The sequence below is a fragment of the Triplophysa dalaica genome, chromosome 3 (genome assembly GCF_015846415.1).
Source record: "Triplophysa dalaica isolate WHDGS20190420 chromosome 3, ASM1584641v1, whole genome shotgun sequence".
Lineage (NCBI taxonomy): Eukaryota > Metazoa > Chordata > Actinopteri > Cypriniformes > Nemacheilidae > Triplophysa > Triplophysa dalaica.
Window position 1 is genome coordinate 26,355,525 of NC_079544.1, and position 17,240 is coordinate 26,372,764.

The 17,240-nt window shown below is 39.0% G+C and overlaps 1 protein-coding gene across 2 annotated transcripts; it reads left to right on the plus strand.

Moving 5' to 3' along the window:
• The first annotated feature begins 403 nt into the window (after positions 1 to 403).
• On the plus strand, positions 404 to 16,598 carry tle2c (TLE family member 2, transcriptional corepressor c). Of its 2 annotated transcripts, none has more exons than XM_056744215.1 (14): positions 404 to 760; positions 4,989 to 5,089; positions 5,573 to 5,636; positions 6,883 to 6,927; positions 8,209 to 8,271; positions 9,052 to 9,168; positions 9,588 to 9,765; positions 10,030 to 10,046; positions 10,376 to 10,510; positions 10,663 to 10,713; positions 10,803 to 10,964; positions 14,062 to 14,184; positions 14,370 to 14,655; positions 16,132 to 16,598. In XM_056744215.1, the coding sequence occupies exons 1-12, from the start codon at positions 722 to 724 to the stop codon at positions 14,182 to 14,184; spliced, it is 1,095 nt and encodes a 364-aa protein (XP_056600193.1). In that variant the 5' UTR covers positions 404 to 721; the 3' UTR covers positions 14,370 to 14,655; positions 16,132 to 16,598. The 2 variants fall into 2 exon arrangements, with proteins under 2 accessions (XP_056600193.1, XP_056600194.1); XM_056744216.1 differs by having other exon boundaries at positions 406 to 760; positions 9,094 to 9,168.
• Positions 16,599 to 17,240: the final 642 nt, after the last annotated feature.

The following is a 17,240-nucleotide window of genomic DNA, read 5'->3' on the forward strand; positions in this document are numbered from 1 at the left end:
TTCTAATGATCCGATTCTTTTCAGTGATTTGGTGGAATCGATTCCCTACGTATTTCCGCAAACACCATTTTTTATTCATTTTCAAGTATTACTCTTATAATTAGTTAAAACAACATTCAGATTTGCCAGGGGTAAATATCAGTTTCATAGAATCCAAGTTACATAGGGAATCTAACGTTACATAAGACGTATAAACACCGATCAAACACAAATAAATAGGCATCTAGCAGTTACTACGTAAAACAAATGGTTTATTAAAACAAACTCTTCATGAAGTTTTTCTGTTTATTAATCGATGAAAGGACTTTGTGTTATTAGCAAATGTGTTATTTTACGAAAAACCAAAAGAATCGTTTACAAAGCTCGAACGAACCGATTCGCTCAAATGAATCGGACCTCCCGCCAGTGTGTGTGCGCGCGGGTCAGCGCTGTTTATGCTCCTCTGATCTCCGCCGCGCGCTCCGTGTGCACGCGCTCAGCGCAGGATGATCTCGTTACATTGTATCGCGGCGTAACTGTGCGTCGTAAAGAGGAAGAACGCCCGATCCGCGAAAACGCAACGTTTTTAAACTTTCCGTCGGATACATTCGCATTCTTTGGATACTCCAAAGCGCGCGGAGTGCGGGAAGCGAAGAGGGCGACCCTGATTTGCGCACCGAAAGGGAGATTTGGTTTCGGATGGTGATTCCGGACTCGCTCCTGACCATCTGAAGCCCCGTGAATGACCTCCAGAAGCATGTATCCGCACGGAAGACCCCAGGTACAGCCGCGTCATGAACTTTCCTTTACGAGCGAACGGTGACCCGCGGGGCGCAGTTCGGGCGCCCGGGCTTTAGAGAATCGACGGCCCGTTTTAACGTGTGTTGTGTTTGGTGTTAGGGTCGGGGTTAAGGTCACCAGAAACAGTTCATCAAAGCGTTATGACTTGCGTTATTTATGCGCAAACCCCTTACATTCATTATACGTATATGACACTAACATGGAGAGAGATGTTTGTTAACATAAATGCCTTTTCTTTTAATCTACAATAATAAACAATTAGAATAATAATACTTAGTTATGTAGGGCTGTTTCTTTATTTTCTTTATGTTATTTCATTGTTTTATTCTTTAACTAACAGATACACATGTACAGAAAAAGAGGAAGAGCTAAAGAAAAAGGGAATTATAATTATTCAAAGCTAAAGGTGTAGAATGCAGGGAAAGGAAATGAGAGAGAGAACTGTGGGTTTGTGCTGTGTGCTGGGGAGATGGACAGATGGGTGAATGAACGGTTTGTTTGAGTTACTGCTGCATGTTGCCACATATGGATCCAGGCCAACCCATTCTTCCCTGCAAATGTCATGTTCCATCATCGTCAAGGGCAACACGATATCACATACGCACATACACACTAACCCCCACATCAAAGCTACCTCTGCATTTGTTGGCATGTTATTACAGGCCTCTAGACATCCAGTTATGTGGTAAAGTGCATTAGCCTAATGTGAAGATTTATAGTGTACATAATGAATGACCTGAGAGTGTGCAAATGTGGGCGCTGTTTTCATCAGTGTGTTTTATAGACTTGTTTGTGCGCCTGCTGGGTCCCTGATGATCTGACTCAGGTGGTCAGACTGTGTCTGCTCTCAAAACCCCGTCGGATCAGATACAGGACACTTTGGCCTTGTTTACCTCTGGTAGTAACATCCGTCTCAGGGATTCAGTCACTCGAGTGTTCAGCTGAAGTTTAGGTCATTGTTTGATTGACAGGTGAGTGGGCGTTCCTTTGCAGCATTAGCATTTATACTACGAATGTGATTTTTCATGTGATCCGAATACCGGGTCATCGTGTCACAAAATAAAAGATATTCAATAAAAATATCTTTCCTGTGAGTCAGAGCAGCCGACATAAACTCTAATATATTGAACCAAATAAAGCTTGGCATAAAAAAGTCAAGACCAGGGTAAGAAGATTGTTTACTTGAAACTCTGTAATGAAGGAATAAAGTACAGGATTGTGAACAATTTGAGCACTTCTTTCCTCATTTGTTCACCCACATGTCATTCCAAAACTGTCTTTAAAAGAAGATATTTTGAAGAGCGTCGGTAACCGAACAACATTGAACCCCATTGACTTTCATTGTATAAACCACTGAGACATTTCTGAAAATGTCATTTTTTTGTGTTTCACTAAAATAAGAGTCTCATACAGAGACGTGAGGAGTAATAAATGATGAGCTTGTGGTCCGTGTCTGTCTTGATTTGACATTTTTCTTAAAAGCAGTGAGATGAATGTGATTGTGCTTCTTGGGCCCTGCTGTCGTTCCAGTTGTGTTTGTTTTCCCAGGACAGGCGATAACATCAGCTGTAAACAGGAAGTCATACGTGCGACGGTATGCGAATGTGTGCATGTGTGTGCAGACGTGGACGGATCTTTCATCATCTGAGCAATAGAGACTATCATTACACCGAATGTGTTAATGATCCAATCTGCCTTTAACACACCCTTAAAATAATACTGCGAACACCACAAACACACACAGAGCAGTTTAACACCTCTCAAAGGCTTTCAGTCTTACATAAACACTCAAACTGCGTCGAGTGTGTGTCACTTCTCATCAGAGCGATATTGTGTCTTAACAAGCTTCTCATCAGGGCTGATGTTACAGTAGTGATGTGCTTTCTGCAATGAGATGCTTGTTCGGCACAGATGTGCCGCTTATTTTCCCTTCCCCAACATTTGTGTTTTGGCCAATCGCGGCGGTCCGCACGGGAAGCGTTGATTGGGAACGCAGCGGGATCATACGGTGCTTGCACACATGTCTGTAACCGCTCTTGTATTTGTGCCACATGTGCTGAATATTTCAGCAGGCTTCGGTTATTCATGGATCTGTGAGTCCTCCCCCATCCTCCTCTCTCTCTCTCTCTACCTCTCTCTCTCTCTTTTTTAACTCTCTCTCGCTCTCTCTCTCTCTATCTCTCTCTCTCGCTCTCTCTCTCGTTCTCTACCTCTTTACCTCTCTCTCTCTCTCTCTCTCTCTCTCTCTCTCTCTCTCTCTCTCTCTCTCTCTCTCTCTCTCTCTCTCTCTCTCTCTCTCTCTCTCTCTTTTCACTCTCTCTCGCTCGCTCTCTCTCTCTCTCTCTCTCTCTCTTTTTTCACTCTCTCCCTCCCTCTCTCTTTCTTTCTTTCTTTCTTTCTTTCTTTCTTTCTTTCTCTCTCTCGCTCTCTCTCTCGTTCTCTACCTCTTTACCTCTCTCTCTCTCTCTCTCTCTCTCTCTCTCTTTTCACTCTCTCTCGCTCTCTCTCTCTCTCTCTCTCTCTCTTTTTTCACTCTCTCCCTCCCTCTCTCTTTCTTTCTTTCTTTCTTTCTTTCTTCTTTCTTTCTTTCTTTCTCTCTCTCTCTCTCTCTCTCTTGCTCTGTCTCTCTCTCTCTCTCTTTTTTATCTCTCGCTCTCTCGTCTCAAACTGGCCTGCACAGTAAACAGTGTAAGATAGATGACTGCGTTCTTTCAGGGCGAGCGTGAGAGGAACAGGCTGTGTGACAATTCATGGCTCTGTCACGCTGAACTCAGGCTTCTGTACAACATCCTCTTGTTTCCTCACCACAGCACAACATCTGAATACTGTGGATTTCTGCTTTTCATGCTATCCCACCATGCATTCTCTCTGTGTGTGTGTCTGTGTGTGTGTTTGTGTGTATATATATATATATTTGTATATCATGTAAGTAAATATTATACACTCAGTGTCTGTTCTGCAAGTTTTTAAGGTGTCATATTAATAAAAGAACACATGAAATATGTGTGACGTTACAGTATCTATGATGTTTAAATGTAAAAGATACATTTTAAATGTTGGTTTAAAAGATTCCATACGTTTAAAAAGGTTCATATAGTGTGAGTGGGTTGTTTTGTGATCTCGGGTTGAGTTAGATGTGATGTTGGTCGGTGACAGTGTGTTTGTTATCAGGGGTCATATCAAGGTGAATATAGAGAATGTGCCTGAGGCTAGTCTTGTGGTAGATAAACACAGCAAACAAAGCATTTAGTGTTGATGACAGGATTGCATAAAGTGTCTTTCTACCACAGTCAATGGCCCTGTGTGTGTCTGTGTGTGCCTTTAGCTCTACTGTGTGTCTCTGTATGTGTGCCTGTGTGTGTCTTTGCGTGAGTGTGTGGCTGAGATTTTGTGTACATATACTCTTAAAAAGAAATATAATTTATTATTAACACATTGTTTGTGTGCTCCCGTGACCCGAGGTAGTTCGGATAAGCGGTAGAAAATGGAATGGAATGGAACATTGTTTGTGTTATGCCACATAACACACATTTTGTATTAGATAATGAAAGGGTGTGTGTCTGCCTGTGGATGTGTGATTGTGTCTGTGTGTGCCTGCCTGTGTGTGTGTGTGTGTGTCTGTCTGTGTGTCTGTCTGTGTGTGTCAGGGTGCCTTTTGCTTGAGTGTGCATCTGTGTCTGTGTGCATTACCGTGTGTATGTGTGACTGTGTGTGTCTTTGCATGAGTGTGTGGTTATGTTTTTGTGTACATATATTCTTAAAAAGAAATGTTATTTATTAACACATTGTTTGTGTTATGCCATTTAACAACTATTTTGTGTGAGATAAATGAAAGGGTGTGTGTGTGTGTGTGTGTGTGTGTGTGTGAGAAAAATGCTGGTGTGTGTGTCCTCCTCCAGAGCAGTGTTTTAAATGCATTTGTCTTCTTAATAAAAACACTTCATCACTGCTATTTGTTTTCTGTCTAAACGTCTTTTTACAGCACTTACAAAACACAGCTCACCGAGGCAAACCAAGTGTGGAAATAATATAACAGTATTTCCATGGCATACTGTGATTATATTAAAATTAAACATACAATTTTGTCAATAAATCTTAATTCTAAATCTGTCCAGCTGTTTAAGGTTGATATGTTTAGACATCATATCTATCTGTGACTGTCCTGTAAAGTGTTAAACCGGTGATCTGTATCTCTGTGTGTGTTTCAGAATCCTCTGGTGTCAGGACACGCCGGCATGAAGTTCACAGTGTTGGAAACTCTCGACCATATCAAAGAAGAATTTCAGCTCTTCCAAGCTCAATATCACAGGTACAGATGAATAAACAGCATAACTGCTCTATAATGTGACTTATGAATACTTATCACCTAAACAAAACAAAAGTGATCAATAAACATTGATGTTTCCTACTTGGAAAACATACCTTGCTAAATTGAACGAATGGTGTTTTAGCTGCAGGTTGGATCACCTTGCGCAAATCTGATGAGATGAACAATCTGTAAATCACGCCAAGAACTAGAAATGCCGGGATTATCTGACACATACTATTAGCTTGATATCCAGTTAGATAATCCAGATAGTCCCATTAGAGACTGTTCTGTGTTCATAAAAAAAGAAAAAAGAAATCAGAGCAGTAAGTAAACAATAAAATGAGACTAAATTGTTGTTTAACTATTTGTTGTCGGAGGCGTTTATCTTTTTGTCTTTTATTGACCACTGAGCGTCATTTGAGAACACAGAGCCACATTACCTCTCGAGAGGATCTCACCGTTTGTGTCGCATTGTTTTTTCAGTCTCAAGCTGGAATGTGAGAAGTTGGCGAGTGAGAAAACCGAGATGCACAGACATTATATCATGGTGAGCCCGACATTCAACATACATCTGAGATTGTAGAAGTGGTCAAACAGTGTGGCGTTTTTAATGGTGGATATGAACTAAGTGCCCAAAATGAAGACAATAAGTAAAGTAAATTTAGATAAATTAACCATGTAAACTCCTTTGTGAAATTTTTTTGATTTTCTTGCTTTCATTGAAGCACACAACGTGCTTCTTGTCACATTCTAAAGGCCTGTCCATACCGGAACAATAATCTTATGCGCTTATCAGCAGCGTTTTTTCGAGACGTTTTTCGGCGTTCGTATCCAAACAACTTTGACTGGCGATGAACCGAGTGAACATGCAAATTCACTCCCTGACATACATGGCGCTGACACTAGCTTGACACACAGAAGAAGAATTTATCTTGCTTCCCCTTTGTCAATGGCTGCGTCCATAAATCACCTACTTCCATACTATATAGTAGTCGAAAATGAGTCATGAGTAGTAGGTCCGAAACCTCAGTATGCAAAAAACTGTAGGTGAGAAATACCCTGATGGCCTACTACTTCCGCCGAGATTCCTGAGTGTGGATTGGATAGACACTTATGTATCCCATGATGCCACGGAAGTTGAGCAATTGTTAAATTTCAAAAGTAAATATAGCGGAAAACTTTAAGGGGGACGTCCATTTTTAACGTAAGTACAAATCTAAATTATGTCTAAATTATGTATTTATCAATGCTCACATATATGTAGTTGATAATACGTCACAGTTCAAAGTGCATACGGGTCACATAACCATAAAAAATGGCGGACGTAGGATGTTGGAAATGTATTCATACTACTCCCACTCATACTATATAGAACGTACTGTTTTTACGGCCTAAAGGAACATACTGTCACAGTATGCGATTATCGACTCAGCCAATGTTTCCTTGTGCACCACCAATGAGGTTTTACTGTAACTTCAGCAGCTCAAGGCACGTGAACAAAAGTGGCAATCTCATTGGTCGGCCAATTTTTTACTGTGGTGCCGTTTTATGCGTCGGTGTGCATACTCACATTGGCGCATTTTGTTGAGTCACGAGGCGACGATAAACACGCTCGATTATCATCCCTGCGTAAATACCAAAGAATAGATGAATATAAATGATAAATAAATTAATAACAGCTGCATTTTACTCAAATGAGGAGGAAAAGAGAATGTTTTTCTGGTAAAGACAAGTAATGTTTGATCTGTGTGATTTATTTAGTGTAACTGGACTGTATGTGTTTTCTTTCACAGTATTATGAGATGTCATACGGTCTGAACATTGAGATGCAGAAACAGGTACGATTGATGTGTTATTTACAGTCTGTTTTCAGTGGGCATCAGGAGGATCTCTGTGTCGAACGATCTTTGTGTTATTCCTGCTTGACACGACTAATGGCTTTAGCTTGACTTTACTCTAATTCACAATCACTCTTAAAGTGATGGTTCACCCTAAAATGTAAATTCTCATTTACTCACACTCATGTCATTCCAAAACCTGTTTGACGTTTTATCTTCTGTTGAACACAAAACAAGATATTTTGAAGAACGTTGTAAAGCAAACATTGAACCCGTTGATTTCCATTTTTGTATGAACACAAAACCATTGAGACATTGCTCAAAAACAGGGCTGTGCTTTAGAAGATACGCAGACTTTACACTTAAACGTCAAATTCAATCAGTAGTTTTACAGTAACGCTCGTATGACAAGTAGAGAATAACGATCTGTTCTTTAACACATGAGAATCCGTTTACAAACATATTTTATATGACATTTCTCTAGTTTCACTGTTTGATGTTTTTAAGAAGGGATACAGTATATCCAGCGGGCCCGATCATGTGTTTGGTTGTGTATTTACTCTGCAGCCGGTGTTAAGCCGAGCTATGCAGTATGAGCAAACACGCATACACACAGTAGAGCGGGCTAATCCAGATAACACCCTCGATTCTCTCCTCATTTTTCAGACCATCTGTTGGAAATGTCTGGATTTGACAGTTTATGTGGGTCAGAGTGTGTGGGTTGAGCCGTGTGTGCCACTGTGTGTGTGTAGTGTATTGAAAGCACCTTTGGGGGTCACAGTTGTTGTACGTTCAATATTAAAGCTGGTTCACAGTAGTCTGACAAACATTTCAAAGCGTTTCAAACATACATAATTTTCATTTTAACATTGACCTGATACATACTGACCCAACACCACCTAATGCTGGGTTCACACCAAACACTAACAAATGCGTGCAACCCTCTTTATTACTCATATGGGAAAAGTTTGGTATTTTCGTGTGAGTGACACGATCTGACTAAAATTTTGAACGATCGCACCACCCGATTTGCGCTAATCGCGACGCCCCATTCGCGGCAATCGCATCTCCCGATTCGCATCACATGCCGCAAGTTGGCGTTTATACGCAGCTTGGCATTGACTTTGTATGTAATTTACTCGTGTAAATCGCTTATTTCACATTTGGTGTGAACCCAGCATAATGACAGTTTTCAGTATCCATCTGTCTGTAACTACATCAAAATGATAACCGTAGATTTACACCGATCATTTCTTATTGTGTATTTGTGTGTATCTTCAGGCTGAGATTGTGAAGCGGCTCAGTGCTATATGCGCACAGATCATTCCTCTGCTGTCCCAAGAGGTGAGCAAACACACACACACACATGTATACACATACGTCCTCAGGCTATTTACACATGAATTATTTACAGCTGAAGTGTCATCGACACACTTCATATCACCCACCTCTATGGATCAATATTTTACACGCTTCTTTTAGAAGGCACACAGTGGATTTGTTTATTTTGTTGGCCATAGAGACAAACATTTGCTCAATGACTCAGTTCACCCGCTGATGAGATCTACTTCATTTGTTTGTGTTTTTTACTGTAAAAGTGTCATCGTGTTGCAGGTTGTACATCAGGTGAACTTCATATCGTAAACATCTGGTATATTAGTAGGGTAATAAACATGAACTCTCGATTAAAACACATTATACAAATATTTTGGTAAGTATATAGTGTTACTAACCGTTTTGCGGGTGACTTTATTGGAAATGGACATTTTCATTCACATTTGTTTGCTTTACTCTGAAGGAAATATTTTGCTTCTCTGCTTTATGTATACAATGTTTTTGCGTAGTCTTTTTTTATTGCTCTTTGCGCATGAAAAAATTTGAACTTTTTTACACCGTTTTTATTTGTCATTTTTCTTGCCTGGATATCTGAAGAGGTGACAATATATAGGATGATGCACTTGTCTCTCCCATTGGGTCTAAAATGCTGTTGAGTCATCAAAAAGCGTGCATTCAAGAAATACGTATGAGTGATAATCAAACAATGCAAAATACAGTTTCATTGTTGTAATACCTGGTCCTTTTTCTGAAACAACATGATGCTCTTTTGTTATATTAATAATGCAGTTGGTGTGTGTCGTGATGTTTCTTTGGTTTGTATTGGAGCAGCATCAGCACCAGGTGGCACAAGCAGTCGAGAGATCCAAACATGTCAGCATGGCCGAACTCAACGCCATCATAGGAGTGAGTCTGTTTTCCCTTTTATCCTCTTCACCAATCAAATGTTAGAAACGTTTCCGCTTGACCAATCACAATCAGAAACATTAAAACTTTGATATAGCAGTAATGAGAGTTACTATGTGGAAGAACTCTTTCTAGCCACACACAAAGGCTATTTTTAAGATGTCTGCACACAGATGCTGCGTCCCAATTCGCATACTATCTGTCCTAAATAGAATTTGAAGATTTTATTTTTTATGTTGCTATCTAATATTATTTTTTTGCTTATTATTATAATTTTAGTGCTTTAAACTAATACATTTTACACAATACAATACACAACGATAATTGATTTTATCTTATCATTATACAGAAGTAAAGGCAGTTTTTGAATAATAAAATAATGTAACATTAGTTTAAAGTGTTCCCTTCTCTCTTTACAGCAACAGCAGTTCCAGCATCTATCCCATCATGCCTCAGGTTTCCCTCTGACAGCACACCCCTCAGGGCTGACTCTGGGAGCAGGCGCGAGTCTCATGGCTCTACCCGGGGCCTTCCCGTTTCCCCCCCACATGGCCCCTAAAGACGACGGCACTAACCCTGAGCATTCGGAATCCAGAGGTACATCATTTCACAGAAGCATTTTACACAAATGTCTTATTTTGAAATGTTTTCTACTATAAAAAACAAATATAAATTGTTTACATCAAGGAAACGCCTGTTTAGAGAGAAAATGTGCATAATGTAAACCACATAATTGTCCTAGAAAAGCCTTCATATTCTGTTTGCAAATTTTTTTACTACGACAAATTCCTTTAATATAACCGTGCTCGTGATAACAAAATAATCAATAAAAAAATGTTTTTTGTCTCTTTATTGGTGTAGATGGAGCTCATGTCAGGGTGAGTATCGAAACATATTCTGTTATTTTCCGCTTGATTTATTGATCTGTATCAGTGTTTATAAAATCACATCTTGTGATGAACCCTCCAGTAGTTATTATATTATCTCAATCTGTAAGGATTAAAGTTTGCTTTTCGTGTTACTTTTGTAAAAAGAATTCCACATTAGACATGCCAGTATTAGATTGTGTTTTTTGTTTGCCGTAAACAAACTATGATGTTTATAATCCAAACTGATCCATAAACCTTTATCCATGAGATCTTGGTCACATGATAAACTCAAAAGTTTGTGCAATTATACGTTGTGTTTTATATGTTGTGTGTTTTAGAGTCGCGGCGGCTCTCCCGTGAGTCATCGCTCTTCAGGTCTGCGTCTCGGTCATCCTCCCTCATCATCCTCTCACACTGAGACGGACGGCAAGAGAAGCGGCTCAGAGCAGAGCAGCACAGGAAGATCACGGCAGGTGAGTGAAGATCAAAACTTTAAAATCACGGTTCGCTTAGTTTAGTTTGTAAGCTCTACATTCTGTTATTGTTCATTTCATTGCAGTTGAATATTTATTAAAAAGTGCTGAATTCACTCCGATGTTATTCTCGTGTGATGTTTTTGCTGCAGGAGAGTGACGGTAAAAGTGAAGACACGCTGAGAAGAGATGGAGCTAAAGAGGTGACTTTTTTTCTTGCGTTTATGTGAAATTCATTCATGAAATTTGTCTGTGTGTAAAACTGATGATTATTTTCTTTCTTGGCTTGCAGAAAAGTACATCACCTGCAGGGGTCTCTCCTAGGTCAGCCGAAGGGAACGGACTGAGCAGCTCTCCGGTTCCCCGGAGGAATCCATCCAGAGACGGACCGTCCCCTTCGTCATCCCCACACCCAACGCCTCGCTCGCCCGCTCTTTGTAGGAGCCCCACCCAGGTACAGTCCCGGGGATGGGGGTCCACATCCAGGGTCTATTCGTGGCTGTCTAGAATATTACCAGAGTATTATGTGAATGCAAGATCGAATCCGCTTTTTGCCGAACTAGATTTTCACATCACAAATCAGATACAGGCATTTATTTTCAACAAAATAAAGAAAATATCTAAAATCACTAGCAGCTGGTTATAATGAAGTGCGTTGAAAGGTTAGGGGAAGTAGAGAGGTCTTTATTGTCCCCATTAGTTGGCATCCATTTAATACATTTACACTCTGTTATTACTGTATAATGTACAACATTATTTCGTTTACCTTGCTGTGTCGTGATGTGAAAAGATGCTTTTGACACCTAGTGTTAAAAGTAGTTTGTTTTACACTAAGCGTAAATAGCTGTATTTTGTTTGGATTAAGAAGAAATATTACTAAGATGTTATTGATACATATAAATAGGGGCAGCTAACGTTACTATTTGCACCTCGGTAGTGTTGCGCATTAAACATTATGCAATAAAAATATAGTGTAAATCGTTTAATTCATAAAAATTATTCAAATGATGAAAACTTATTGAGATATTAAATCCCTAACCCCTAACCTTCCCCTAAACCTTAACTTTATGAATACATTTTTTAAAACAGTTTATATTGAAAACAAATGCCTTAATGATCTGTAAAGTGATAAAAAAAGATTGGTTTTCACCAAGAGGTGGATTGAAACCCCAGTCTCCCATGTCAAGCTATATGGACTTTACACCTTACTCCACTGGAGACGCTGTCTGAAATGGTTCATTCTTACACTTTCTCCAACAAGACGGGCTATTTGTACTCAGTGAAAATAGACACTCTATTCATTGATATGGACTCTGAATGAGCTCGTCAATCTGATTGATGTGGCCAAACAAAAGAAGGAAGGATACCTGATTTATTGGATTACTGTACAATCAAATGAAAGAGGGCAGGATATGCTGTATTGACAGAAGCCAAGGGTGGAACAATGAAAGAGCCAGATGTAAGCAGCTAAATGTTTGGTTACACTTTATATAACAGTGCCTGTGTTACAGTGTATTTATACATTTAAGTACTGGGTAATAAAAATTAACTACAAATACTACTATAGGGTAAGAATTACAATTTGGTTCAGGGTTGGTTATGTATTTATGCATAATTTACATGAAATACTATAGTAAATACATGTAAGATGTGTATGTTTGACTACTGTATTAACATATACATGTTAGTGCCGTTCACGACACAGGCTGCGTCGCTTTTTTCCTCTTTCTGGCACTTGGGAGTTTGCGCTCCCTTGGGGTCTGACGTTAAACAACCGATGTTTAGTTATGTGCAACGCAGTTGCGAACTGACGGAGGGGGCGGTTAAAAGTCTTTGCATATGTTCCTGGACGTGACTTGCTACCCCACTGGTTCCAGGTCTTCTGACCCACTGATGCAATAGGGTATATGGAAATGGTCCTTTTCTCCTTGTGAAAAGACTAAATATTATATGTTTAACAGTTTTTCTTTAGTGCTCTTAGCAAAGTTTGAGGTTAATCTCAATAGAGATTTTATTTCTAGCAGTAGACACGAAATATGTCATTTAACAACAATAACATTTGTGACAGGGTTGCAAATGTATAAACTAGAGTCGTTCTGTCTCATCTCAACCTGAAGTCTGTTCCTTAAACAAATTTAAATAATTATTATTATAGAAAAATTATAACTTTACTGACAACAATAACCAAGATATAAAATTACATCGACAAATGTTCATGAATAATCCACTACTTTGTGAAAGGGGGTTTAAAATGATCAAATCACATGGGATTAAAAACAAAGGCAGCATTATTATTTTATTTCTACACGTGCATAGATTGGAAGATCTATTAGTAGAATCTGTTGACTTTTACAATCCTTGTTGCATGTGACCTTTTAAAATGGTGACATTTAAAAAATGAAGAAAAACACTTCTTGTGATCTTTTTCCAATTTTGCATTCCTGAAACTCAATAAGTATCAGAGATGTCTTAGTGATAGCTCACTTTTCCATTCACGTTTGAAATAACTAGGGTGAGTTAATGACTACAGATTTTTTTTATAAACTATCACTTTAAAAGCCTTTTAGATTCAGATTTTTACTAAACTTGTCTAATGGTATCTTTATTCCTATGGCCCTGTATAGTTCAATCTTCGAGATATGGGGATCTTCGAAAAATTTTATGTTGTACCCATACTGAGAAACAAATGTGGACCCATTTGGATACATCTGATAGATGTTGTATTTAAAATTAAATGACTGAATAGTGTTTAAACTACAGTTGTTCCTTCTTTCCTTATACCCAAATAATCACATTGCTTATTACAATGTTTAACAATTTTTAAACTGTTACCATTGGCATGAAATGAAACAAAGAGTGATTAATTCAACAGATTCTTTTGACCTCTACTGAGGTTTGATTATCTAGAAATTCTGAAAATACTAATTAAATGAATGGTCTCTTAATTTTTTCCACGGCAAGTCATTTCTAGGAGATACTCGGCATGTTTAAAGAGATAGTTCATCCAAAAATGCAAATTCTTTCATTATTAACACACCCTCAAGTTGTTCCAAACCTGTATGAATATCTGTGTTCTCCTGAACACAAAAAAAAGATATTTGGAAGAATGTAAGAAATGTTCAGTTCTGGAGTATCATTGACTACCAGACTAGGAAAAATTAAAATGGTAGTCGAAGGTGCCCCAGAATTGTTTGCTTTCCAGATCTTCAAAATATCAGAGCAAAAGAAAATAATTCTACTGTGCTGGTCAATGATGTCCGAGAAATGAAAATTGCTAACATTCTTCCAAATATCTCTTTTCGTGTTCATCAGAACAAAGAAATTGATAGAGGTTTGGAACAACTTGAGGGTGAGTAAATGATGACAGTTTTTTTATTTTTGGGTGAGCTGTCCCTTTAATGTGAAACATCGTGTATATCGTGCGTCTGTGTTTTATAGGTAATGAGACACCACATTGTGCTAAATTCATGGAAAGTTCCACTTGAATAAGATATTTTTTGAAGCAGTTGTTGACATTGGATGTTTAGCTTTTCTACTCTGTGTCATTTCAGGAAAAAGTGAGATCTCCTTCTCCAGCCGTCTCTCGTGATTCACTCTCTCCTGGCTCTCCAGCAGCTCCCCCCCGCCCCGTGTCCTCCTCCGCCCGCGGTTCCTCTCCTGCTCTCAAACACTAGGTAAGCCCTGACTCATGCTTTTACAGCTTACAGTAAACGTGGGCGGCAAAGGGATCATTTTTCACCCGCTTCAGTACATGCTGGCCTTTCAATATGAGCCGTGATCTAATCTCTGTTGGCTGGAGAACCGTTTCACATTTCTGCAATTCATTTTGGCTGTCACACACATGTTGTCTTCTTCGCAGGACCCACTCCTTACCATGGAGTGAGACTAGTGAAAGACAGCCGCTACCCCTCCCCTGCCGCCCTCCCCAGAATGTACAGGGGCCAATCCCAGAATGCACCGGGGCGGCCCCAGAATGCAAGGGACTTGGGCATCAGGTGCCTTGTCAGAAGCCCTTCATCCACCCTCGTGGCCCTCCGAGCCGAACTCTGAGCGAACCGCGTCTCTGTACCCGTGCCGGGGCGTAATCAGCCAATCAGCTGTCTGACAGCTCTGTCAGCCAATAAGAACGCAAGCTGAATATTCTGGTGAGTTGTCACACCCACCACACACAATTTTAAAGGGGTAGAATACACTTTACAATAAGGTTGTATTTGGTAACGTGAGTTTACTGGATTAGTTAATGAACAATAGTTCTAGCATTTACTAATCTTAGTACATTTAATGTATTATTTACTTTTAAATCAAGCATTATGTCTATTAACTTTCTCAGCAGTTAACTATTGTTTTTGTAATTTGATGCAAAGGTAATATAATACAACGTATAGTGTAAGAAACCTACATACATTTAAAAAAAAAACTGAAGAGGATGCTGATGAACGTTGAACGCGTCATTACAGGCTTGTAAAAAAGGTCCACGGACAATGAATTAACAGAAACATCTGACAATTGAATTGGCATTCCATAACAAAGAATAATAAATTATAAATGGTCTTAAATAATAGATTGTTAAATCATTGTAAGTTTATGTTAGTCATGCTAATGAACAACACTGAATAAGAATGAATTGTAAAGTTTATCAAATTAAGATGTATAAATGAAATGTGACCCTGGACCACAAAACCAGACTGGTTTGTTTTATCGCCCTCTATTGGCTCAGCGCTGTAATGACATTGTGGGGAGAAGATGAACTATAAATCTTAAATTCTAAGCTTTACATGAGTACAAAATCACTGGCAAAATTAGTTTTGATATATTAATGATTATAACTGTACAAACAATTTTCATGGAACATGATCTCTACTTGGGGGGCACGGTGGCTTAGTGGTTAGCACGTTCGCCTCACACCTCCAGGGTTGGGGGTTCGATTCCCGCTTCCAACTTGTGTGTGTGGAGTTTGCATGTTCTCCCCGTGCCTCGGGGGTTTCCTCCGGGTACTCCGGTTTCCTCCCCTGGTCCAAAGACATGCATGGTAGGTTGATTGGCATCTCTGGAAAAATTGTCTGTAGGGTGTGAGTGCGTGAGTGAATGAGTGAGTGTGTGTGCCCTGCGATGGGTTGGCACTCCATCCAGGGTGTATCCTGCCTTGATGCCCGATGACTCCTGAGATAGGCACAGGCTCCCTGTGACCCGAGGTAGTTCGGATAAGCGGTAGAAAATGGATGGATGGATGATCTCTACTTGATATCATCCTCATGATTTTTTGCTTAATAGAAAAATGGATTATTTTGACCCATACAATGTATTTTTGGCTATTGCCACAATGATTGGTTCCGAAATGAAATAAATGATGTAATTATTATAGTATCATGTTTTTCTGTGTTAACTTGTGTTAGTTAGATGCATTTTTTGAGTTATTATGGCTCAAATCAAAACCAACCAACTGCAGTTTGATCTTAATTGGACGGCACAATATTTTTTCTATACAGAGTTATCTCATTTTGGTACGAAATGAGAATGCCTCATGCGTTCATGTCTGTTGTACAATATCCATCATTTTAAATCATAATTCTCTATGAGTTATGTTGCATAATAATTTGTATTACTTTCTATATTTCTTTCAGTGTGACAGGCAAATGAAAACAAGATGTGGATTTCTACATATCCCCCACACAGAAATGGAATGAGATGCGCAGTCAAAATGAGTTCAGTAAGATGTGGAAACTTTTAGACCAATGGACATCCAGTTTCCCCCACAGAAGAGCTTTAAACTGTGTTTCAGTTAAAGCCAAAAGTCACCGCATTGTCCCCCGCCATTGACGCTGACCCTAAAGAACTGTCTTTATATTAAATAATGTCACCTGCTATCTGCATTTGCTTGTAAACTTTCTTTTGTTGAGATAAACAATTATTCACTTAATGATGTTAAATGAAGCAATACGATACAAGCAGCTGTTCTGCATTGTGAATATAATGTACAATGTACACACAATGCCCTATTCATAATACAAAACAGCCTTATTGCTTTTACAAAAACTTTTAAAATATCAAGATAATATCAATCTCATTAAATGTTTTTGGAGAAAATACATTCAAGTGTGATTTTATTTTTCTATGACATGTAAACAAAGTTGGGCCATGCATCCAAAAATTAAGCTTTAAAAGAAAAAGCTTTAAAGCAAAGACAGTTCTTGTTAAGCTTGTTAAAATTTCAACACTAGGTGGTGCTATAAACCAAACAAATTATCAAATGTAATGGCTTTCTGGCTATTTATGTTTGCTGTCTACAAACTAACAACATTTTACCACTGCAAACACTCAAACCTGTGTACTGTAGCTCACATCAAACCCTGACAGGTTAAACGATTTAATCTGGAAGTAAATATATCGCTCATGAGTAAGAGTTCGGCCAGAGAAACCAAACATTTTTATCAGACTGATGTAAGACAGCAACTTGACATACGAGCCGTCAAATGCAGGTCATTCAGTCCCATGTTTTGCAGATAAAACATTGGCAATGATTTTGGATTATTTCAGATGTGGTCATGTCTTTATCAGACCAACACTGATTCTTGATATCTATGATAAAACAGCCCACAGAATGGCCTAAATATTTGGTGTCAAGATGATGTGGACCTGTTAAATGTGTTCAGAGATTTGCCTGTATTTCAGAATGTTTTTTGCCTGTCATTCGTGTCTCAATCCAACGAAAGACATAATGGTTGCTATCATT